Below are 13,497 nucleotides of genomic sequence, written 5' to 3' on the forward strand. Positions count from 1 at the left end.
TGTCAACCTTGGATGGAGACCAATGTTGATTCTCACTCTTATTGTGAGACGTAGCTGTGTAGAGTCATTGAGGTTAAAGTTGAAATTAATGTGGGATTATTTTTGACATAATGTTGACTTTGCTACAGAGCTTGATCCTGTTTTTTGCTTTTTGTCATTGACAGTTAACATTACTAGGGAATTGTCTTTAGCTGCCTTAACAGAATTAATAAAACCTCCCAACTCTGCCGATCTGAGGCTATGTTTGGTGAATGAACAGTTCTAAAACAAAGTTTATCACTGTCATTACAGTTACTAACCTTGCATTGCCACAAATATAGATTGAAATAGAAGATACACAAAAATGTAAATACCCTGCACACAGCTGAGGTTTAAAAAAAAAGGTTAAAAAACATGCATCTTTCTTTCAGTCAAAACAAACACACTGTTGTGTCACACCAGGTGGGTCTCTTTTGTAGAGAGGAGAAGTCATATTTATCACAAATTTGAGATTTGGAATTACAAATTCTTAACTTCATTGCAGCAAGCGAGCGAAACATGCAAGAGACAGATTGTTGGCTTTTGATTGGCTCACTATGTCTATAGGTATCCTAAATAAAAACAGTATCATGGTCCTGTTATATTTTTAAGTAAAGTAGTGACTCTTAATGAAAACCTAGGTCCTTCCAGTCTGAAAAGTTACTTTTTAGATATCTCAAAAGCCAAACACCGTCTCTGATCACTGCTTCACACCATGCTCTTTCGCCAAAATGCACTGGAGGCTCATGTAAATGATCAATGTAATGACTCAGCACCATCTAGTGGGGAGGGTAATGCAATGTCAGCCTTTGGAATTCAAATAAGTTTTTGGTTAATGTTTGGACCTGTTACATCCTTACATAGCCTGATAATGCTTCAATGTTCAAAACCAGGTCCACAAGGAAAGAGTTGTCTCAGTTTGGTGTGAAATAACTTTAGTGAACTGCAAAAAGCCCTTACCTTAATCCATCAGACACCTTCAGCAGGAACTGGAGAGAACCGCAGTGAGGGAGGCCGTGTCATCGAAATAATTCATCCTCACTGATGCCCTTGTTTCTGAATGGGAATAAATCCTTACAGCCCGGTTCCAACATCTGGTGGATAGCCTGAAACACGACTAGTGAAGTCTGTTATTGCAGCTGATGAAAGCCTGTGGTTTTTAAATGACATGTTCCACCATCACATATGGAGGTAAAGATGTAATCATACATTTAAGTGGCATGCAAAATAGGCCAGAAATAAACACTACATACATACTCACATTGAAAGAATTCTATTTATTCTAACTAAAACACTTTTTTAAAGTTGGTACATTTATACCTTACTTATAAGTACACTACATTCCTTTTCCTTGAAAGATGTCATCTCCCCAGAGATATTTATTCAGTGACACCATGATAACTTTGAATTCCCAGAGGTACTCTAACCTCTAAAAACAAACCTTCTGCAGGCTGCCACATGAGAGCATTGTTTGATTAATCCTATAAAACCATAATCTCTAAAATAATACATAACCTTTCCATTAAGATTTAAGAGAGATGAAACATTTGAGGACACTCTGGGAAAAAAAGGGCCTTTTCATCTTGAAGCGTTATAAGGGTTAACTTGCAGACTTTCTACCCCCTTAGGATAATGCTAGAAAAAGACATGTGGTGGTAGGCCCATTAAAGACTTAAATCTTGTTTTATTTGTCTTATTCTTAACAGTTTGAAACTTCGAAATGAGTATTTAAAGACAAGATTTATTGGTGTTCATGCCTCATATCCTGCTGCAGAATTACACAGCACCCACTGTGACTCATGGATAAATATAGTAAACAGAATTAACCAATTATGGTATTATTATATTAATCATCAGAAGCAGAGCTCAGGCAAAATTCCAATGCTGGTTAAGCTGTCAAGTATGATTCAGAGCCAACCCCTGAAGGTTAAGGGCTGTCTGTCAATACCTAAAATCCTCTTCAGATTCAGTGCTTTTAAAAAAGCTCAGGCAGCAAGAGATGGTCTGCAATGCTGCACAATTCTATGTACGTGCTTTTCATTGTTTGGCGTATTTGTTCTTATATTAACTATAACATAATGTTTTTTTAGTCTTATACTGTAGGAGGCTGCCTCAGTTCAAACTATTTTCAGAAACTGCTCTGATGTTGTTTAAGTATGTTACAAGTGACTAACTTGCAAAATATTCAAAAAGTCTTAAATTCTCAGTTGTAGGCTACTTCTCCTTTCACATACTAAGTTAAAATGTCTAACTTCAATTGTAATATTCTTCAGTTTTTCTTGCATGTAGTCCTTCTCTAATTTCTCTTTCTTATTTTTCACACTGTTCTTAACTTCATTGCAACAAGTGAGCACAAATTGCAAGAGACAGATTATCCTGCACTGTTAAATGTCACAGCGTCACATCATCATGGCACACTATAGGTATCTAAATAAAAACAGCAGCATGCTCATGTTTTAGCTGTAAGTAAAGTAGTGACTCTTATTGAAAACCTACAGTAGGTCCTGTCAGTCGGAAAAGTTACTTTTGTGTTTGCTTAAAAAGAAGTTTAGTAGGGCAGAAAATGTAGGTAACTTCCAGTCAATATAAACACCATAAATACATAAAAACATAAATACATAAAAACATAAATACATAAAAACATAAATACATAAATACATAAAAAAGATAATTACATAAATACATAAATACATAAATACATGAAAACATAAATACATAAATACATAAAAAAGATAATTACATAAATACATAAATACATAAATACATAAAAACATGAAAACATAAATACATAAAAACAAAAACATAAATACATAAAAACATAAATACATAAAACATAAATACATAAAAACATAAATACATAAAACATAAATACATAAAAACATAAATACATAAAAACATAAATACATAAATACATAAATACATAAATACACAGCACATCTTGATTTTTTTAACAACATTATAACACACAAACAGACACAAGCAGACTAACATAAATTAACTGACTTGTTTATTTCACGCTAGAGTCCTTTCCTCTTACCTTAATGGAGATTATGTGTTTCGTATCCATGATGTTTCACGGTTTATTTTGTTGGTTTGTTGACGTTTCATCTTCTTCCTCCATTACTGCTAGCATACAGTAACAGCATGTGAGCTAATCTCGTTAGCCTCACTGCCAAACAAGCTAGCTAAACTCGCATGTTGTTTGTTTTGATGTGAAGTGAATAATATTACAACCTTTCTAAATGTTGTGTTTGGTTACACCACAGACAGACCGAGTTCAAATGTCCTCTTGCAGAATAACAGTGACTGTAATTGTATGTCTATGTTAATTTTAGGTTATTAATCCCGTTGATGTTAAATCGACGCAGCAGGTGGGCGGAGCTCAGGAAAAGGCTCCGCCCCCATATAAAAGTGATTTTGTGACAAATAATAGTTATCGAAATAAAACAACTTCATAAGTAGTAAGCAAAGCAAATGTGCTGTGCTGCATGAAGTTGGTCTGTTACCATAATGACATAAGATGAATCTTCTTCTTATAATGTTTTTAAATTCCAACCATTGTATTATTATTTTTTGTTTAAGATGTTTTGAATGTACAGAGGCTTTTCCTGCATTGACAGTGTGATTATGGGTGTGTTTGTTTACTATTTGTATGATGTATGTTCATTGGTAGTTTATGGTATAGATTGTGATAAGTGCACATGGTTAGTTAAGTGTACTTCAATTATATACCAGGGATAACTCTCTTTTTCTGTAGCAATAGTGTGTGGTTCTACGATTATTTTGCCCCCCAAAAAAGACAATACAAAAACTCAATAGCTCCTGCAGCTTATCTGACATGAAGGCAAAGTATCCCCTCAGACAACACAGACTGACATAATGTAAATCTTACAACTAAGGGTACCCCCAAAGACCCCTTTCAAGGGTACTGCTGTTTTTTTATTTGAAATATTATTGGAAATCTGAAGAGAAACCATGAAATTAAAACAAATTTGTGTGATTTTTAATTATTTCAAGACAATTAAAGAAAATGTGTGCCCTGGATCGCCTTATTTCCAGTAATAAACATGCACACATACTTTACTCTCCATGAATTTATCATAATCTTCATTGCTTTGCAACGCGCTGAGGGTCTTTTTGCAAACTAATGTTGACTATGTTTGAGCCCTAAAGTTATGCTGTCAGTGTCATTTACAGTCTGTCTTTATTTTTCATGATAGATAATAAATCAAGCCGCCTGTCTGCACACAACTTAACATAAATCACTTATATTACTGGAAAGTTGAAAAGACAAGAATCCAGGATTTTTACATTCTAAGGTTCTTCCAATTCAAAATCGTATCGCTCACAAGACGTAATTTAATGTGTGCAACATTTAAAAAAGTCAATTTTACTTGTACGATAAAAAATACTACAAAGAGACAGACAAATATGTGATTAGAAATAAAACGCACACTGTTCAGAATGTAGTTCAGAGATGCATACATCTAAAATGCTATACACAAGTCTAAACATATTTGAACCTGTCTCATGCTTTTACCTGAGGGGCTTCACTGCTGCAGTTTGGGGGCACTGATGATTTGAAGGCTGTAATCAGTCACAACTGCGTCTATGTTTATGTCTCTATACAGCGTCTTGCAGTTTGGAGGACATTACCAGATGACAAGATGAAGTTGAGACATCAACTAAGTGCTATAATGCAGGACTTTTGAAATGATCACTCTCACAATGTGGGTCCCTTACAGACTTCTGCAGGTTTACAACCATACTTTTTCTTAAAAGATTCAGTTGCAAAGGGAAGCTTTGGGTCAGCTTTGGGTTACTTTAATAGAAACAGGTATTTTTACTTGACAATTCTTTGAATGTCAAAATATGAATTATACTCTAAATATTACATGCAGTGATATTGTGTCCTTGTTTTGCTTGATCCAGCCAGTAACTGGTATATTGTTTGTTACCAGCCCTTGGTTATATATTGTGGCATTGATTGTTTTACAGTTTAGTTCAAAGATAAAGAGGGACTGACACATCTCGTTCTCTCTCTGTATCATTAAGAGTAGCCCTTGTCTTGCTTAAATTAACAAATAGGAGGCTGAATTTTGCATGCATTCAAGATAATCTGGAATACTTGGAGATGTAATTACACCAACTATATGTACTATACTGGAATTGACCATATTTTAATAAGGCTGACAAATACTTTAGTGTTTAACATATCAAACCCAAATATGTCAGTTTTCTCCACTGTTAAAATACTGTACTTTTTTACACTAATAGTTTCAGCTGTTACATAAATGTTCATGTTTGGCTAAAACTTCCTTATTACCTGAACAATTCAGCTCTGCCTAAAATCAATGCTGATTGTGTCTGTTAGTCCATCAGTGTGTTGTTGCTATCATTAATGTCATGGACTAAAGTAAGTGGTTACGGCTTGTTGCACTTTCGGACAGCAGGGCGTTTCTCTCTCAGAATATAACAGAAAATGATCTGATCAGTCTCACGTCTGTATCAAGTACAGATCTCTAGCTTTAGCATTAGCCTAGCTGATCATTAAGTCCGGGAGCATGTGATGAGGGCTTACATAGGAGTTGCGCTGTATTTTGCCTGTTTGTAAAACATGATAAAAACATGGTTAGTTTGTGAACTATAGAGATGTTGTGATACTTTTTATTAACTGTCTTCATGACTAGTTTATTGCCCCCTTGTTTCAAATATTCCCACATAGGCCAGACTAGACTGTGGTATTCAGTGTTTTCCCTAGGTTTACAGCGTTGTGGGGGTGGGGACAAGCCGACAGAAACACTTGAAGGAAGTGGGTGTCCATGCGTTACTTTTAATGACAGCTGTCCTGTTCTATCAGAAAGGTGTCCTTCAATGACTTCTGATTCTATCCCATCTCTACAATGAAGGCATGAAAATAAATATATGGTAGGGGAAACACTGGTATTGATCTCCCAATCCAAGTTGTATAGGGGCTTTCCAAAATATTTAACTTCCCTCTCAGAATGTGGCAAACAAATTTCTATAATATACAATCATTGAATTCATTATGAGCTCTTCCATGTATTGTTGTTTGATGACTCTACTGCTTTGCATTTTTCAAGCCTTGTCTACATGATCTTAACTTTCCATATCCCTACTCCATCAGTCCTTAAAACACATCAGCATCTCTTTATATGAAAAGAATTTTATTCATATTTTAGGAATGTTACAATATGATACATTACAGTAAACAACATGGGACAAACAACATGTAGTGTAGGTACAAACTGTGCAAATGAACAGAACTGTGTAGTGCGTGTTCTGCAACTAAATCTAAATGAACCCTGTGCAGGATTTTTTGTTTCTCAGCATCCTTTTAACTCGACCAGCAGGTTTGATACTAGCGAGCAACAAAGCTAAGCCACACATGCAGCCAAGGTGTGGCTTAATGAAGTTACAATTGTAGTATGATTGAAATTATTTTAAATGTTGCTTTTTTTTTTTTTTTTTTTAATTAAAGGTTTGCATTGCAGTTATAAATTCATGATTGAAGGCAGTGTTGTGCTGGTGTAGATTTAACGGCGCAACATTGTTTGTCTTTTTTTATTCAGTTTTGACCTTATACATAGCAGTAACAAATTGGGGAGGGGAGTTGGAAAAGGTTGCGAGGTCAATTGTCTTCCTGTTGCAGGTAGCAGTTGTCCGTTACACCGCAGGGTCAAAAAAGGAAACTACCAGGACCATGGGTTGTAGGATGAATACATTTATATATAACCGAGGTGAACAAAAATTCTGTTTCCAAAAACATTCCTAGACTGTCACAGAAATTGTCTGAATACACTCCAATCAATAAGACTTAACTAGATTGTCCTTGTTTTGCCATGCAGTGAAAAGTGTCTTTGGAAGGGTTTGTTCTTTGCTTCTGGATGCAGCATGCGCTCCATGAATGGGTGGGGTTTATTTGGCAGTGATGACCACTGGCACGTCAGTGGTGATGTCAGGTACTGCCCCATCTTCATCCGAGTCACTCTCAGTGCTCTCATCCGAGTCGCTGTCAGCAGCTCCAGGTGTGGCAGTGGCCTCCTCGCTGCTCTGGCTCTCCTCATCCTCTGACTCCTCGCTGGCACTTGGACTGTCACTGGCCGTGCTGGCGCTCTCGTCCTCTTCTTCTGGGGTGCTGGAGCTCTCGCTGGTGGTGGCGTCGCTGGCACTAGCCTCCTCTGGCAGGGCTGCCTGGCGGTCGTTGACAGCCTGGTCCTGAGCGGTACCAGAGGATGCATCCAGGCCCTGGCTCTCTACCTCAGGGGTGCTTGTGTCCTCCTCCAAGAGATCAGGGTGGACGTGAATAGCCTAAAGGGGGTGGCAAAAACGTGAGGTTTAGGTTGGTCGGCTTGGATCTTTTGTGGGCTGTACATTACAAACACTCAGGAGCTTATACCAACATACCTTGTACACCTGCAGGGATTTCTCCACATCATTGCCCTCTGTCATATCATAGGCCATCTTCTTTCCGGTGTTGACAAACTCGTAGGACTTGTAGGGACCAGGAACCTTTTGGTAGGATTTGTCCTCCACATAGATAATGGACTTGTAGTCACTGGGGTATCCTCCGAAGCTGTCGCCACGGGATGCTTCCTCGTCTGTGACGATGGTAGGTGCGATTGGTGCCTCAGTCGTTTCAGGAACTGGCTCCTCTGTGACGATCACAGGGGTCAAGGTGGAGGGCACAGTGGTGGAAGACTCGCCAGACTCTGAGCTGTCAGACTCATCCTCGTCTTCTTCGGTTTCCTGGAGATACAGAGGAGGGAGTGTAGTTGTTAGAGAGTCAGTGAGTGAAAATATATGGATCTGGTTTGAGACAGCCATTGACTTATTGCCCTGAAATTTCCTACATGCATTTTTACTCACACTTTCCTCTGTTTCATCATCATCGTCGTCGCTGTCTTCACTGTCCTTGCTGTTCACAGAGGCTGTATTTGTTGAAGCCGTGGCCGAGCTGTCAGATTTCACCTCGACTGGAGCCTCTGCCTGCTGCTAAATCATAAAAACAAAAATTAACCTATAAAAACTGTAGTTTCTCAACAAAATGCAATAGAAAAAAAAAAAAAAAAAAAAAAAAAGTGTAGCGCAAGAAATCATGACTGATTTTATAGAAGTCTCTTGATTTAATGTGTCTCACCTCGTCTTCATCTGAACTGTCTATGCTCTCATCTGAGCTGGCAGCCACTGCTGCAACAACATTCTGAAACAGAGATACAACATTTTAAAAAATATACTCAATTTTAGAGGAAGTGAAACAGGTTCAGAGGGCTTCCACTTGTAATGGTAGAGTGGACTTTAAAGTTAATGATGGGCCCACCAAGGAAAATGTTCATGGATGGGTGGATGGTCTAAATTGGGTTTGATTGGAGCCCTTGAAGAACATTAAGCCATGTTTTTGGGCCTTCAAGACACAAAAGGACAAAATTTGCTGGGCCAGAGTAGGCTAGATTTGTGTCAACACAAATCTATCAATGATGGAAATACTGGTTCTTTTGGTAGCCAATGGAGCAGAACTATCCTCAGCCTTCAGTAAGTGGATTGTAGGACAAAGTGGCTAACTGAAGAGAGGAAGAGGAGTGAAGGAATAAAAAAAAATAAGAGAAAATATACAGATGATGAGGCATGAATTGGGAGATGACCTGTCGGGATTAGTTGTTTTGATAGAAATTGAAAGACGGAAATCAGATTTAAAATAATGGTGAAGGAGTATTTTACCTGTACTGGTGCTGCACGGGTCTGTGGAACCAGTACTGCTTGTTTCCTACTGGGTTGAGCTGCTGGTCGTCTCACCTGTAGTGGAAAAAGTCAGTCAGTGTTGATGTCTCTTTCTATTGCACCTCTTTTCTTTTTACCAGATACTCACCACTTCCTCTGAGCTCTCTGAACTGCTTTCTTTTCTTGCCTGAAAAGACAAAAATATATATTTTAAAACTGGATCCAAAGGAAATACCTGATCACATCTGATTGTGTCATCTGTATAAATATACACAATTGACTTTAATAATAGATAATGTCATTATGGATCAAAAATACTTCAAGACAATGAAATTGATCTAGATGTTTTGACTTGAGAAAAACTCACCGGTCGGCAGAGAACTGTGGCAAACAGCAGAACGAAAATAACAGCAACTTTCATTGTGTCACAGTTTGGTGTCTAAAAAAAGGGAGAAAACCAGAAATATGCAGGTTGAAGTCACACAGTAAAACATCACACAACACAGTCAAACAATACAACATAATTGTTATGTGTAGACATTTAACAACACCAAAACATTTGCTCAGAGACCATAACTTGACGAGAGACACAATGGCATGTCAAACTGGAAAAATGAGCTGAAAGCCTTGTCAGTAAATCCCCTCGCCCAGATTCCTTCCTAAAAATGGAGGCTGCATGGTCATGTGTCACAGGAAGCCATTAAGTCCTTAATTACAGAGCTAAATGAGCTTTGCTGAGATACAGTAAAACATTCTGTCAGACTAGAAATCACATTTGGGTTTGTTTAACTTGAGACAGGCTGTATCTGACTGATTTTAAGGCATACAATGTGAGAAAATAACAGGTATGATTTAAAAAAGGATGAAATGAGTCTCCTGGTGTTTGACAGAAAACTAGTTCTGTTTGGAGTTTTCTGAACCTAGTCTTTGCCTGTCAATCTTTCTACAAGAGGCTTTAAGACACATTTATCTTAAAACCAAAATGGCCATCAGTACATTTGTGTCTTTAAAAAGTTCAGTTTTAAGTTTTAAAGCTCAGTCATTTCTAGAAAGCACCAAGTTATTTAGCAAACACTACTCAAACGAGAGGATGTTGAGAGACTGCTTGCCAAGGAGGAAGAGTACATTTTCTCTTGTAGTTTGTGTTTAAAGCTACAGGATTGTTTATGTTCATGGAAACATGCCTCCTGGTACTACAGTTTGGTTCACCAATGTGTTCTTTGGACAATGATGGAAGTCTATATTGCACTACAAAGCCTCACTGTGGTAACTATGAAAAAGGTTAAGCAGATAAAAATGGCCTCATTTATTTACCGTCATCAGCATGGACATAAATCCAGTCCTGAGGATTTACAAGTCACCCTGAAAGATACTTGGTTATATCATGTTACATTTATTGAAGATAGAATAATATGTTACTTTATTGCCATTTTAAAAATAGCGGTTAAGTTTTTGTAATCGCAAGTAACTAGTCAAACTGTTTTCCCTTGAAAAGAAAATTCATTGGGAGGTTCTCTTTTAATAGTTCCAGGTTTTTTCCAAATAGATCCAATTAAAAATCACGTCTGATGATCTTGTAGTACAGTGCAGAGAAAAGGGCACATCAGGCTTTAGCTGAACACAGTTTTTTAGGTGACATTGTTGGTTTTTCTATGTGGTCTACTGACACTCACTGCTAGTCATTTTCACTGAAGATGATTGTAGAATAGTGTTATATATATACACACCTATGTAAATTTCAGCAATGTACAACTTTTTTCTCTCGTAAACATTGACTTGTAAATATTTCTCTTCCACTTCCCAACAGTAACAAACTCTGCTTTTCATGTTTGCTCTGGGAGTAACAGTCTGAGTGTCTGCTTCCATCTTTAATGATGGACTCTTCCTATACTGTGTAATTCACCAGGTTATAACTGGAAAGCCACAATGCAGCAGAATCATAATGGACGCCCATACGGCTGTATGTATTTCTATTTTTGTGAGGACTAGAATGAGTTTTTGACCTTGAGCAGACACATGTCTGAAACCTGGACATTTTTGTCTCAGCCACAATTTCAATGAAGGGGCTGTTTTAGGGTTGAAATGGAGTTTAATTTACTGTGAAGAAGCTCTTTGCCTCATTGAGGATACGGTAATGCCACCCCTGTTTGTGGCCTCTTTGTGAGGACCATTTCTGGTCTTCGCCTTGTCCCCGGGCTGTTTCATGGTCCAGTTTTTCTTTTAGGGTTAAAGTTAGAATTGTGTTAACGACATAGGTAGAGTCAAAGTAAGGAAAGATGATTATGGTTCATTTGCCATTTTAGGAAATATTTTTAAGAATTATTATGCAAGATTTACATTACAAGTTTTTTTGAATTGAAGATTAATATTGTCTTTATATCTTTTTTTGTCAAAGCTAGCAGGAATTAGCTTAGGTGAGTGTAAAGCCTGCAGTTGCAAGGTAAAGTATTTGCCTGGCTCTGTCCAAAAACAAAATTACAACAAGCCATCTCTTTCCCTTGAATGTCTTTGTTTTTTTACTACAAAAGTGTAAAATTGTGTTTTTTTTTACAAATACAATATATTGCATACATTTATCAAACTAGCATTGCCAAATACAGCCTTTGACAAGTCCAAGTGCAGTAAGTAGAATTGCTTCAGTTAAAGAATCATAAGTCAGATGCAGGTGTCCAACAATACAAAGTGTCTCCCCTGGTGGTTGAAAAACACCCCAGTCTCAGATTTTTATCTAAACAACTTTAAGACTGGAAGTTGCTTTGGTTCAAGAGAAATCCAGCTACATTTGTGATCGATTTGAACACGGTTGTCTTATCTCTTGGTTTGAGCCTGAGCCAAGGGAATTCAAAATGCCAAAGAGAAACTGCAAAATTATGTCAGCCTGGATTCAGCACTTATTTTATGGTGTAGTCCCTACACTGTTTTTTTGGAAACTAAACTCCTACACTTAAAACCTTTTAAAGTCCTACTCAGATGTTTTGTTAAACGTCGTTGACTGAGCTGGTAGTTAAGACTGTTTGTGTGTGTATTTTGTGTTTACTGAATTGTGGTTAGTCTGGGCTTGTCCTGGTAATCTATCATATTATCCAGAGGTTAGGTAGTTTCCTGCAGCCTACAGCTGCCTCTTTGTTGTCACTGCAGCACTAATCAGCCAATCAAACATGGCTTCCCCCTCTTAACTTCTGCATCTCAGGCTCACTTCCACAGCCATAAAGTCTCAAAAAAGAACTCATAATTAAATGCAATAAACTGCACAGCTTCATGGCAGAAAACCAAACCATCTTGTGGGTGTGATGCAGGTTTTTCACTTCACTGACTTAAAATGTGTTCAAGTCTGTAAACTATCAATTTAAGTTTGATTGACTGAGAATAAAAATCAGCAAAGCCTGAGTGCATTGCAATAAGGCGGTGGTAAACAAAATCATTTAAAGTTGCTTTGGAGAAAAAAAAAAAAAAATTATAATCAAGGTGAATCACATTAGATAAAAGTTAAGACTCAGTTTTTCTGTCAACTTGTTTCTATTAACTCCTAATAGTGCCATAGTGAACATACTCCATCATTTGTTTATGCCTTTACAATACAAACTGTAAATTATGGTGTGTAGACTGGGTGTCCCCAAACATTTTGCCATGTAAAGATGTCAAAATAAATACACAGAACTTTTTGATTAGTTACTTCCTGAATTTTTTTTTTTCTTATAATGTAAAGGAGGAATTTTGCAGACAAACTCAAACCTGTCATGATTTGTTCTGTTTTTCACAGTTTAGATGCATTTATCTTTTAGGTCTCATTCTTCCCTGGTGTTTCCCTCTATGTTGTAGTGTTTCATGTATTTATTTTGTAGTTGTCCTCAGTGTTTCTTGTGTTCATTCCTGCCTCTGTGTGTTTGCCTCCATTGTGATTGCCCTCATTGTCTTCACCTGTATCATTAGTCTCACCCATGTCTGATTACTCCTGTGTCAATTAAGTTTCTGTGTTCCTTCCCTTCTGTGTCAGTTGTTTGTTAGTATTGTAATTGTATAATGTCAGAGTTTCTGGTGTTTCCTTGTTTTCCCTTTTTGGATTTTGGTCTTGTAAGTTTTTGTTTTGCATCTAGCCTTTTCATTAAATTAAGTAGTTTTTGTTAAGAATCTGCACTAGAGTCCAGTACGTTATCAATACTTGACAAAACCAGGCAAAGTTAAAATGATATTTGTTAATTCATTCTGACCTTGTTGCAGTCGTAGGAAGTTTCAGAAGTTTTTGTGTAGCAAAAACAGGTTGCTGTGCCGATGTGGATCCTCTATAGTTTATCTCCTGGGTTTCCTGGATGTTGTTTGCTGTGATGCTGCTGCCTGAATCCAGCCTCCTGGTCTGCTTATAAACCCTGTAGCCACAGGCTGCAGCCAATCAGCTTGGGGCGTGTGATGTCATGAGGTTAACCACTCCGTGGTCCACCTCTCTTTTCCCTCCCACTCTTCCTGTGGTTGGTGGTGTGGGGGCAACACACACACACACACACACACACACACACAACACAACACAAAGACAAATACATAGATAAAAACTTGCAGACATTTACAGCCCAGACAGAAGCATGTTAGTGTACTTTTTTGCCCCTCTCACTTTACCATCTCACACACACATGCACATGCACATACACACTTGTTGAGTATGACGTTAATTTAAGGACATGCAGTGACATGCTCTGGGAAAAAACATCAGCGTATAGCGGCGGGTGGTATGACAGTGAATCAGCTTCC

The 13,497-nt window shown here is 37.6% G+C and overlaps 1 protein-coding gene across 2 annotated transcripts; it reads right to left on the bottom strand.

The window, feature by feature from the left end:
• Positions 1-6,185: 6,185 nt before the first annotated feature.
• On the bottom strand, positions 6,186-13,118 carry spp1 (secreted phosphoprotein 1). Of its 2 annotated transcripts, none has more exons than XM_020650638.3 (8): positions 12,966-13,118; positions 9,125-9,196; positions 8,906-8,944; positions 8,758-8,832; positions 8,180-8,242; positions 7,909-8,031; positions 7,447-7,788; positions 6,186-7,350 (listed from the first exon to the last, which is right to left on the bottom strand). In XM_020650638.3, exons 2-8 carry the CDS (start codon positions 9,176-9,178, stop codon positions 6,958-6,960), a joined length of 1,089 nt encoding a protein of 362 aa, XP_020506294.1. In that variant the 5' UTR covers positions 9,179-9,196; positions 12,966-13,118; the 3' UTR covers positions 6,186-6,957. The 2 variants fall into 2 exon arrangements, with proteins under 2 accessions (XP_020506294.1, XP_020506293.1); XM_020650637.3 differs by having other exon boundaries at positions 7,909-8,034.
• Between the last annotated feature and the right edge of the window lie 379 nt (positions 13,119-13,497).

The sequence above is a fragment of the Labrus bergylta genome, chromosome 17 (assembly GCF_963930695.1).
Source record: "Labrus bergylta chromosome 17, fLabBer1.1, whole genome shotgun sequence".
Classification (NCBI taxonomy): Eukaryota; Metazoa; Chordata; class Actinopteri; order Labriformes; family Labridae; genus Labrus; species Labrus bergylta.

Excerpts from the sequence above, each read along its gene's own strand:
- spp1 (XM_020650637.3), bottom strand. The coding sequence starts at position 9,178 with ATGAAAGTTGCTGTTATTTTCGTTCTGCTGTTTGCCACAGTTCTCTGC. Across the intron at positions 8,243-8,757 it reads CCCGTGCAGCACCAGTACAG|AATGTTGTTGCAGCAGTGGC; the intron begins GTAAAATACTCC and ends TCTCTGTTTCAG. Across the intron at positions 7,351-7,446 it reads AATCCCTGCAGGTGTACAAG|GCTATTCACGTCCACCCTGA; the intron begins GTATGTTGGTAT and ends CACCCCCTTTAG.